The sequence below is a fragment of the Rutidosis leptorrhynchoides genome, chromosome 4 (assembly GCF_046630445.1).
Source record: "Rutidosis leptorrhynchoides isolate AG116_Rl617_1_P2 chromosome 4, CSIRO_AGI_Rlap_v1, whole genome shotgun sequence".
In the NCBI taxonomy this organism is placed as follows: Eukaryota; Viridiplantae; Streptophyta; class Magnoliopsida; order Asterales; family Asteraceae; genus Rutidosis; species Rutidosis leptorrhynchoides.
In genome coordinates this window covers 628,807,473-628,819,980 of record NC_092336.1, presented here as the reverse complement: position 1 = coordinate 628,819,980, position 12,508 = coordinate 628,807,473, and the positions used below count along the sequence as shown (strand labels likewise).

Sequence of the window (12,508 nt, the reverse complement as noted above, 5' to 3'; positions counted from 1 at the left end):
TCTAAATGCTTGAGCATTTTGTTCATTGGTTTGTTTTTGAGATGTGAAAAACTGTGTTTGAGTTTCAACTAGCTTCGTCATCATATCTTCTAAATTTGGTTTTTTATCATCGGTTTGTTGTGGTGGTTTGTTTTGAAAATTCGGTCTTTGCTGATTGTAAGTATTATTGGATACTTGTTGATTGCTAGGACCTTGTTGGTTGTTGTATGGAATATTTCTGTTATAATTCTGGTTTTGATTGTAAATTGGTCTTGGCGGTTGATAATTATTCTGATAATTATTTCCAGGCCTTTGGTTTATGTATGAAATATTCTCTCTTTGTTCCATTGTTAATTCAATACTGAGACAATCTTTTGTCAAATGTGGTCCTCCACACTGCTCACAACTAATTCGTATTGAGTGAATATCTTTAGTCATCTTTTCCATTCGTCTCTCCACAGCATCTATCTTTGCGGAAATGGAATCTAAGTCATGGCTAGAATCGGCTCTAGCTGCTTTAGATGATCTAATGATGTCTTTTTCTTGATGCCACTCATGTGAGTGGGAAGCAGTGTTATCAATAATTTTGTAAGCATCAGTTTCGGTTTTCTTCATAATCGAACCACCAGCTGCTATATCTATGTCTTTTCTTGTAGTGATGTCGCATCCTCGGTAGAATATTTGTACTATTTGACAGGTGTCTAAACCATGTTGCGGACATCCTCTTAATAACTTTCCATATCTTGTCCACGCCTCATATATAGTTTCATTTGGTTTCTGTGTGAACGTAACAATTTCTGCTTGAAGTCTTACGGCTTTAGATGCAGGAAAGAATTGTTTAAGAAATTTGTCAATTAAAACATCCCATGTATCAATCGCCCCTTCAGGTAACGATTCCAACCAATCTTTGGCTTCTCCCTTTAAAGTCCAGGGAAATAACATGAGATATATCTGTTCATCCTCCACTTCTCGGATTTTAAATAGTGTGCAGATCCTATTAAAGGTACGTAGATGTTCATTGGGATCTTCCTTCGGCGCACCACTAAATTGGCATTGATTAGTCACCATGTGTAGAATTTGTCCTTTGATTTCATAATCTGGCGCATTAATGTCTGGATGAGTAATTGCGTGACCTTGGCCAGTGCGTTTAGCTCTCATTCGGTCTTCCATACTTAGAGGTTCCAGATTCTCCATAATTGAATTTGTTGAATCGGTATCACTAGATGATTCTGATTTAATGGTTCGTTCCTCAACAATCTCTGTTTGAATGATTGGTGGCTCCGGAGGAAAGTTTAGTGGTTCAGGATCTATGAACCGTTCCTGAATATTTTCTGGATTCTCAATTGTGAGGTTGGGTTCAAAAAATGGATTATTGGAAATTTGAACTGAAGTACTTGGTTGACTAGATGACGATTCTAAAGAAAAATCAACGACGGTTATATTTGTTAAACGATGTCTTGATCGAGTTACAGGTGGTGAACGTACAAAAGGTGATGAACGTCTTGCTCGGTGCATTCACTGAATATCCTATTAGTTTTTAAAAGGAAAGAAAAATTATAATAAGTTATCCAATTAATAGACTTTTCTGATTTTGCCCACGTTTCGAATAGCCAAAAGATGCAGCAGAGGGGCAGGATTCGTTTGGTCTCAATATAATTGAGGACTGTTTGGCTCCAATAACCCGGTCCACGTACAAATCCAACTATTACTACGAACCAGAAAATTTTGATGTCTACCAATTTAACCACTCAAAATAAATTTTCGTAATTTTAAGAAATTTAGATAAGAAGTAGAAAAAAAATTCTAAGTCCTAAAAACTAGAATAGCGAGAAATAAGAGAGAAAAAGAGTTCGTCGAAAAAGGTTGAAAAAAAAAAATGGTTGAAAAATAAAAGGTGACGGAAAAATAAAAGAAACTTATAAAAACTTAAAAATACTTAACTAACCTAACCTTATTACTACAACTAACTTAAAATTATAATCGCAAATTGAAATTACTAATTGGAATGATAATTGGTACATAGCAAAAGGTCTAAAAATATTAAAGCTTACAAGGAAAAACTAAATCCCAAATGGAAATAACTTAAAAAGAAACTAAAACTTAAAAAGGCGTCGCAAAATTCTAAAGTACCTAAATCTTAGTCTAAAGAAAAAGCACTTAAGTAATTCTACGGCAAAGCCTAAAAATCTAGGAGTAAAAATAACTATAGCAAAAACTAAGTTTAAAATTAAATATGAGCTAAAAAAAATACAAATATTACGCTACAACGATTAAAAAGGTACAAAATATAAAAATATACAAAAAGTTGTAAAAAGTACAATTTTTATAAAAATATTATTTTTATATTATTTATTTAATAAAACTACTAATTTTATAATTTAATAAAACTAATTAATACTAAATACATAAATTAAATAAAAAGTAAAAATAAAAATAAAACTAATAATAATAATAATAATAATTAGGGTTAAATAATAATAATAATTAATTAAAACCCGTAATTAAAGCAGAATTAGGGCTTCTGTGCGCGTGTCAGAAAGGCTCCGCGACTTGCGGTATTCAAGGCTTCAAACCCCGCGAGTCGCGGGGTTCAGAAATTCAGTTGACAGGTTTGAATTTCAACGCGTTTTTCTTTATTTATTTATTTTTTATTTTCTGTTTTCTGTTTTTAAATAAATAAAAGATTTTAAAATTAAAACTTATATTTTTATAAACTAAAATAAAAATAAAGAAACTTATAAAACTTAAATATTTAACAAAATCTTAAAAATACATATATTTTTGTTTTTCTTTTTATATTTTCGAATATTTAAAACGTATTTTTACAAAAACGAATTTTTAATAAAAGTAAACTAAAAATCTTTTTTTTTTTTATATTAGCGTTGCGCTTCCGGCTTTTAAGATAGTTCCCCGGCAGCGGCGCCAAAAATACTTGATATGCAGCGGGGTAGTATATAAAATAGTTTATATTTTACTAGGAAAAACTATTAAATACGATACAATTTTACACAAGATATTTATTTATTTATAGAATGGATATACTTAAACCTTGCTACAACACTTATAGGCAGTGTACCTAATCGTACAGTAGTGTAGTTTTTAGTAAGTCCGGTTCGTTCCACAGGGAAATCTTTAAACAAAGCTCAACGCTATATTAGTTTACTTTTATAAAAATACAAATATATATATAAGTAATATTATTATTATAAAGGGGGGTTTTTACCGTTTAATGACCGGTTTGTCGATTTTAAGACTTTAGTCGCAGTTAAAACCTAATGTAAAATATAAAATAAATACAAGACTTAAATTAAAGTGTAAAGTAAATAACGATAATGAAATTGCGAATAATAAAAATGCGATAAAATAAAATTGCGATAATTAAAAAGTACGATAATTAAAAGTGCGATTAAATAACAATAAATAAAAGTGCGATAATTAGAAGTGCAATTAAATATAAAATAAAGGAAATTAAATATGAAATAAAAGAATTATGCTTATTTAAACTTCCGTAATCATGATGTTTGACGTGTTGATTTTAGTTTTATGCCCATGGATTAATTGTCCTTTGTCCTGGATTATTTAATATGTCCGTCTGGTTTTTGTCCATAACAGTCCATCAGTCATAAATATAAATTGCAAGTGTCCTTGTCAAATTATTATTATACCCGAAGTTAAATATTCCAACTAATTGGGGATTCGAATTGTAACAAGGTTTTAATACTTTGTTTAATGAATACACCAGGTTATCGACTGCGTGTAAACCAAGGTTTTACTACTTTGTTAACAATTACACCAATTACCCTTGAATGTAATTTCACCCCTGTTTTAATTATTCTAGTGGCTATTAATCCATTCCCGTATCCGGTTAAATGAACGATTATTCGTACATATAAATACCCCGCCCATCGTGTCCGATCGAGTGTATATGGTAATTTATAGGGACGCCCAATTGTAAATCTTTATATTAACATTAACAAACTTTCATTTAATTAAACAAATATAAAGCCCATTAATAGCCCATAGTCTAATTTCCACAAGTGTCGTTCTTTTGTCCAAACCCCAATTATGGTACAAAGCCCAATTACCCAATTTTAGTAATTAGCCCAACATCATGATTACTTCGTTTTAAATAAGCATAATAATAACTTAGCTACGAGACATTAATGTAAAAAGGTTGAACATAACTTACAATGATTAAAAATAGCGTAGCGTTACACGGACAGAATTTCGACTTACACCCTTACAACATTCGCTAACATACCCTTATTATTAGAATTAAAATTAAAATTAAAATATAAATTATATATATATATATATATAAGTTTTACGTATGAATGAGGAAGAAAAGATTATGGATTATGATCAGAATTCGGTTGGCTTTATAGCCAGAGTTGATTTTTGGGGCTCCGCGACTCGCGGCAAAATCCCCTTCAAACTCCGCGAGTCGCGGAGATAGTATTTACAGCTCAGTCCTTGGAGTTTTCTCTGCCGACGGTTTTTTATATATAAATATAATATATATATAATTAATATAATTAATTATATATTATATTATATTTGTATACATAGTTAACTTGTAATTTTTAGTCCGTTGCGTCGAGCGTTAAGAGTTGACTCTGGTCCCGGTTCCGGATTTTCGAACGTCCTTGCGTACAATTTTATATTTTGTACTTTGCGTTTTGAATCTTGTACTCTTGTGATTTCGAGACGTTTCTTATCAATAATTGGAACCTTTTTGATTGTCTTTTGTACTTTTGAGCTTTTTGGTCGTTTGCGTCTTCAATTCGTCGAATCTGTCTTTTGTCTTCACCTTTTATTATTTAAACGAATATCACTTGTAAATAGAACAATTGCAACTAAAAGCTTGTCTTTCTTGAGGAATAATGCTATGAAATATATGTTTATTTTTAGCATTATCAGATTTTAATTATGACATCATTTTTGTTCGTCCGTAATTTTAAGATATTATATACCTTGAATCTGGAATGATGAATATCAAAGAAGATAAATATGATAGAGCAGATGAAAGAAGCTGCTGGCGTGGAGTTTTTTCCAGGTTGAATGGTCACCAATGATTTTAGGGTTCGTGGTTTATTGAAGAGAAACTTTTTACTCAGTATTTTTATATATGTGAATAAATTAATTAATAATTATAAATTAACTAGTGAAGGACCCGCGAATTCGCGGGGCTATATGAGTGCTTGTAAAGAAATAATGTTCATTTTAATATTTATGAAGATTTAGCAAATCTGAAACTACCTTCCCAGTATGCGACGGTCTAACTGCACCAACAGGTTAGTTACTTTTGTGAATGTGAGAATTACAATTCTTACTGGAATCAGCGTACTGATTCGATTGTGTTGCTCTAGGAACAGGCAAATATTTGGTAAACTCCTGTAACATTTAGGTGTCTTAGATTTTTTATTTTGAAATTTTTTTAAAGCATGATAAGGCATATTAATGACATCATCATTTTAGAATTTTAATAGAAACTATAGAATAGATGTGACATTTATCGAATAATGAAGATCCTAAACCTATATAGATGATAGAAAATCGGGCATGCTCGAAACAAGTAATCGTCACAAAACGACAATAACTTCAATCGATCCGAACCACTACCAAAGTCACTAAGGCTTACAGAGCGACACCGAAACCATGATACCGGTAACAAGCCCATACAAACACTAGACACAATATAACTCGAGAACAAAGCCTAAAAGAATCTGACGGTGCACTAATTTGGCAAAAAATTTCTTCCCATTCTTTCCTTTCCCCTATTTAAAAAACTCACGAACACTAAATTTTTTTATTTCTAATAATTTTTTACTTCTCAAACTAAAACTTTGTAAACAGAAACTTTGTAAACAGAGACTTAGTTAAGCTGAAATATATACTGCTAATCCTTAGATGACACGTTTTATTGTGTACTAAAAAACCCTTATACTCTAAAAGTGATAAGTAAACTAGAAATATTCATTTAGAAAGTTAAGATCTAAAGAATATACATCAATAATTCATGGGATGCAAGTTAAATACTATGATGGTAATTGTTAAATACTACTTCGTATGATGTAAAATTATGGTTAAATACATAAATATTCATCCATCCCAAATTTCTCTGTTAAGTATTATGATGTAAATTATGATAACTTTGTAACCTTAACACTTTGGAATGTAAGTTAACTCTATAATCAATACTTATGATGGTAAATTTTCGACCGTATAATACTTTGCCGAACGTAATGGATAAAGAATGGTTGATGATATATCCACCATAGTTTTTACTTATTACACCATAAGTTATGCATTAACAGATTGTACCGTACAATCTATTAATGCACAATTATGGCACCATAAGTAAAAACTATGGTAGAACCCCCGATTAACAATTCCATCCTTCTCTTCTACATCTGGTCCATATCTCCCCCCATAAAAACCAGTTGTCATCACCCAAACGTTCAACATCCTAGAACCGGACCACCATCACCGTCGCGCTAGTTATCGATCGCCGGCACCGATCCGCTTGATCCAGTCACATACCGCCACCAGTCGTCAAACTACTTACCGTCGAAAGTGGTGAACAACCCCTACCATCATCCCCGTCGTAAGTGCTCAACCATCGTTCTCGTCAACTAATCATCACATAAAACCTTTGCTTCCTTGTAATTGTTGTAAATCTACTTTCTTCCTCTTTTCGAAATTTCTAGGGTTTATATTTGTTTATGGTGAATGAATGTGGTGTTTAAGAATTTGTGCTTGATTTATCCTTCTCATTCAGCTCATATTTATTTGTAAATTTTGTTATGTTTCATACACAATGGGAATAAGAAATTGGCTAGATCTGGTATTAGTGATGAGACCTTGATTGATATAATGGTAGGAGGGCAATATAGTAATTTTGTACCATGGATTTCATACACAAATGGACCCTGAATGTTGATAAAGTTGATCACTTTTGTATTTACTAATACTATTTCCTTGATCATAAGCAATTTTTAGATCCTTTTATACTCTATGGTTTACAGTTTCCCATACTTCTTTTCACTCCTTTATATATCAAGGTTTAAAAATCATGGTATTTGATTTGCTTAAGGACTAAGAATCTGACAATTGATTGTATTAAGAATTGTTTTAAGTATATAAAATCTTTTGGATTGTTTATGTGACCCTCTTCGTTCTTTGGTGGCTTCCTTGTTTTTGGATCACTATACTTTTTTCTAAACACTTATCTTTCATTTCGCGATTGATCCATTCGGATGTCAACGATGATACAAGTCAAATTTAATTGTTAATTTGTTATGTGTACATACTAACAATCACGTATTGCTTTTTTTTTTTTTTTTTTTTTGGAAAGGCAAGCCCCCCAAAGTGTATTTGCTAAGTCCGTATAGCGAAATGGAGCTATCAAACAACATTGTTACAGCATTCATGGATTATATAAAAAATGCATCTGATTGGAAGACATTTGCATACGATACCCCTTTCGCTCGAGCTGTTGTTTTTGGAGTACCCATTGGAGGTACAAGTTTCAAATCTTAAAAGAAGTTCGTTCATTATTTACCACGATATATGTTTGATACATAATATTAACTTCTTTTTCTCTTATACTACAGGACATCTGTTTCTTGAAGGTCTACTTGTCGTGGTTATTATGATTTTACTCTCTCAAAAGAGTTACAAGCCACCTAAACGCCCTTTAACAAATCAGGTTCGAGCCGTGTACCAAATAGAGTCTCGTCTGATATTCCCTAAATTTAACACTCTTACTTTTTAATGGATAAATCTTATAAATGTGTTAGCTTGATGTGTATAGGAAATAAACGAGCTATGTGATGAATGGGTACCTGAATCTCTTATCCCACCTATAGAGGAGGAGATGAAAAAGGAACCTCCAATACTCGAGAGGTATACATACATCGGATACATACATACGTACATACATACACATTATGTAATACATTTTCATATACGTTGCCTTGCATTCAGTGCTGCAGGACCACATACGACAATTAACGGAAAAGAAGTCGTGAATTTTACATCAGCGAATTACCTAGGATTAATGGGACATGAGAAGTTACTCGTGAGAAATTACCCTTTTTACCATATTTGCTTGTGTATTCGCTAGTGTCTATTTATCTATGTAAGTTGAACGTGACAGGAATCATGCAACTCTGCTATTGATAAGTATGGTGTTGGTTCTTGTGGTCCACGTGGATTTTACGGAACAATTGGTACAAACAGCTACTTATGATTAATAACCTAATAGTTTACTTCATAAATTTTGAAATATTCATCAATGACACTTTTTTTCAATCTTGTTATTTGTCTAGATGTTCATCTTGACTGTGAAGCCAGAATAGCAAAGTTTTTGGGAACTCCTGAATCTATAGTCTATTCTTACGGTCTTTCAACTATGTTCAGTATAATTCCAGCATTTAGCAAGAAAGGAGATATCATTATTGCGTTAGTATATAGTATTTTATAATACTCATATATCATATATATGTATATATATAAATACTGTCTCTATTTTCCATGTGTAGTTGACTTTCCGGGTCAAACAGGCATTTTTCTCAAGTTTAGAGGTTTTTATTAAATAGGTTGTTTGGTTGGTTGGTTTCAGAGATGAAGGTGTTCACTGGAGCATACAAAATGGGCTACACCTGTCAAGAAGTAGAATTGTATATTTTAAGCACAACAACATGGAGTCTCTAAGACGTACGTTAGAGGAAGTCACACGACGTGACAAGCGAGTCGAGAAGTTGAGACGCTACATCGTGGTTGAATCTGTATACCAGGTATTAAGGGCTTTATAAACACTTACATTACTGTAATATAATATATATGGGGCACTAATCCTTAGGCCCAATGATTGCTTCTACCTATCAATCATCAGATTTATGCATATATCGATGTTTTTTAACTACTTAATTCAAGCTCATCAACTTTTTGTAGTGACTAAGATGGGTAAATAGGTAATTATAACTTGAATACTTATGTTGAAATGTTCAGAATTCGGGTCAAATTGCCCCGCTAGACGAGATAATTAAACTGAAGGAAGAGTACAAGTTCCGTGTTCTGTTAGATGAAAGCAACTCTTTTGGGGTGCTTGGAAGATCGGGTCGAGGTCTAACCGAACACTACAATGTTCCTGTATGTTCCAGCTCTCTATCTTTAATTCATTTTTTGGTATCCTTTATTTTTAACAAAGTTATTATAAGATGATTAATGATTATTTCATTGCTGTAGATCGATAAGGTTGATATTATAACTGCTGCTATGGGACATGCGTTGGCCTCAGAAGGTGGATTCTGCACCGGAAGTAATCAAGTTGTCGATCACCAAGTAAGCATTACTTTGAATGTTTAACTACATTGTGACCCAAAATTAAATGGAATTTTAATTGTAATGGAATATATAAATTTGATATGAATGTGATGAAGAAACTGTCTCATGTTTTTGTAGCGGCTTAGTAGCTCGGGATATGTTTTTTCGGCGTCTCAGCCACCATACTTAGCAAGTGCTGCTATTACTGCCATTGATCTCATAGAGGACAACCCACAACTATTAACGAGGCTAAGGAATAATATCAAAACATTATTTACAGGTTTGTCTCCATCTGTATGATTGATTTACTCTATCCTCGAGCCGTATTTGCTTCTACGTTATATAGCACTTGCTATAACTGTATACTACAATATATATGTAGGATTGTCGGGAATACAGGGGCTTCAAATTACTAGCGATGTGCTATCACCTCTTGTGTTCCTCGTTCTAAAGAAATCCACAGGGTCCTTAAAGTCTGATCTTTGGTTGCTTGAAGATTTTGCTGATCGTGTAAGTCTAAATCTTTTGCAGATGAGTTTTATTGTACAACGTTTAGTTACTTAGAAGCTGTGATGGAATTGCAGGTACTTAAGGAACACTCTGTTTTCGTGGTGGCTTCTAAAAGATCAACACTTGATAAATGCAATCTGCCTGTGGGTATCAGATTGTTTGTATCAGCTGCGCATACGGAATCTGATATGCTGAAAGCTTGTGAATCGCTCAAGAGCGTTGCAGCTTCGGTGTTTACGGGTCAAAATTATTAGATACTAAATGCTATCCAACACATTACTGAAAGAAACGTACCGACGAAAGAAGTAAAAATCCATCTTTTTTCGGGGGAGCAAATCTGTAGTTTCTGGGATAATTTACTGTACGATTCTTAATTACTGTAATATTTAGTGGATTTTCTTTTGATTTTGAATAATAGCAGAAAATTATCATTTTTTTATTCGTGTTTATTAAAGTGTTAAGAATTCAGATACTTGAATTTATTCTGGAAAATAGTTCATGTTTCAGACTTTTGACCGTTTAACTTTTCTGCTAACACAATTACTGTACTTAAACACCAATATTTGATCTTAACATGATAATGACTAAAAGGGCTTCTTGAATTCTGTCCTTCATGCTACGCTTATATTAGATGTCGGTCAAAATGATGACGCGGTGATTTTATTCTTTTTACCAAATGGGTCAAAAATATCTTAAATGGGTTGAGCACCCAAAACCATTAACTACAGAATGAATACTGATCAATAATGTGCATAGTTGTAGCTTTCTTGTCCCATGCCATTGTAAGTAGCAACACCTCGCATCCCATTGGTTCCATACGGTTGCCATACATGGTGACCGTGCACCACAAATTTCTTTTTCTTCTCCAGGTCAGCAAGTTGTACATATGGCGGAGGTGGGACCATCAGAGATGCTGCAAAAGGGTAATGTGGGTCCACGAGTTGCTGCACGCTTTTATGAGGTGCAGACTGCAACAACTCAGGTGCTACACTTGTGGGTTCAATAGGTGGTGCTGTTTCATCTTCCAGGTTCAATAGGTCATCCGGTTGTTTGGGTCAGTGCAACTAGCGGCAATGGTCTGTTTTCTTTATCACCTTTTATATCTTTTTTGATCCGATTCTTTTATTCCCTTAAGAACCTCTCGAGCGTTACCAAAACGTTGCCGGTAACCTTTTGCACCTCCGGGAACTCAGCTGCTCTAGCAACTCCAACTGCTTTGACCAGCTATAAAAGTCAACAAGCTCGTCGATCGTTTTAGCTGCATTATCATACTGATCAGAAGTCTTAGACACAATTCTCATACTCCATTTCTTCAAACATTTCAATCAAAACTCCCAATGCCTCACATATATCAGCATAAATCCGAAAACTTTCCTTCAAAACAAGGTAGAGAGCAGCTAGCACCATCTTACTACTTTTCGCACTTCCCGCAAGCCTGCAAGATAACACACGATCGATAAGCCGAAGCAGCTTATTCAATCTCTCCAACACTCGATCGGTTTCATCTTGTAAAGTGGGGACCCCAAAATTGACGGTTTCAATTCCTCAGTAGCAATCTCTACAAAGTCAAAGAAAGTTTGACCGATACGGCGATACCAACTTCGAATATATATCTTCTTTAAACTCTTTATAATGGTATCGATGCATGTCACAATCTCATTAAAGGAAACACTTGAGATCTTGAAACATTTAATTGAACTCCTTTCAAGGACGAACGGAATATTTTCGAAGCAGTATCATACGCCCCGTGACTGATAAACACGTGAACCATTTTTGCAAAAAGTCAAACTGACTTAAATTCCAAGGCATCCATCTTATAGGGTAATGCTTTACATCTGTTTTGCTTGTTAACGCGTAGTTATCAATAAGATCCACACAAAAGTTCCATGACCAAGTGTTTTTAGTACCGCGTCCAAATCGAAACACGACTTCCAGCATAGGCTCTATATCACGGTTTTGATGACTGAAGGGTGGTTCGCAACGGTGTCTAGTTTGTGGAGAAAATAGTTCCATGTATTCATGCAGGATCAGTGGCGGATCCAGGAAATTTTTTCACCGGGGGCGAAATTTTTTTTCTAAACGTAGAGATTTTTTTTGGGGCAAAATATAGAGGTTTTTGAGCAAAATTTAGAGATTTTTCGGCAAAATACTAAGGTTTTGGGGCAAAATATGAAGGGTTTGGGGCAAAAAAAAAAATTCCACCGGGGTCAAAATCGAAAAACCGAAAAAATTTACACTAAAAATTGCAAATCCACCGGGGGCGGTCGACCCACCCTGACCCTTCATAGGTCCGCCCCTGTGCAGGATGAATGATGAACTGACGAATCACATTTGCTTGACATGACTCCGATTAAGGGTGTCATTATAAGTTTAATGTTCTTGGTTAAACCATTGATTGACTTCAAAGATACTATTAATCTTTTCGTTTACTTGCTGAGTTGAATATTTTGTTGTTGATTCTTGTGTTGGCAGAATGATCAGAGCATCGATTAAAGCTTCCCGGCAATCCGCAAAAGATAGAATAATAAATTAAATTATAATTAACGTAATGTTTTAGGTTTTAACAAGCATTTTAATACCATTTAGGCCACTTGCAACCAGTTTGACCCGTTTCCTTTAGATTTCCTAGCAGTCATATTGTCCATAACAAGAGGCTTCCCTAAGCTGCTTGCAATAGAGCTAATTCCCT

The 12,508-nt window shown here is 33.8% G+C and overlaps 1 protein-coding gene and 1 pseudogene across 1 annotated transcript; one reads left to right on the top strand and one right to left on the bottom strand.

Annotated features, from left to right (window-relative positions):
- The first annotated feature begins 6,380 nt into the window (after window positions 1-6,380).
- Window positions 6,381-10,318, top strand: LOC139904204 (long chain base biosynthesis protein 1). The gene is made up of 13 exons (XM_071886140.1): window positions 6,381-6,586; window positions 7,337-7,501; window positions 7,596-7,690; window positions 7,796-7,887; window positions 7,969-8,062; window positions 8,141-8,213; window positions 8,313-8,445; window positions 8,606-8,780; window positions 8,995-9,135; window positions 9,232-9,327; window positions 9,448-9,589; window positions 9,692-9,819; window positions 9,894-10,318. Exons 2-13 carry the CDS (start codon window positions 7,378-7,380, stop codon window positions 10,071-10,073), a joined length of 1,473 nt encoding a protein of 490 aa, XP_071742241.1. The 5' UTR covers window positions 6,381-6,586; window positions 7,337-7,377; the 3' UTR covers window positions 10,074-10,318.
- A 241-nt stretch (window positions 10,319-10,559) lies between these two features.
- Window positions 10,560-11,832, bottom strand: LOC139843114 (uncharacterized; annotated as a pseudogene).
- Between the last annotated feature and the right edge of the window lie 676 nt (window positions 11,833-12,508).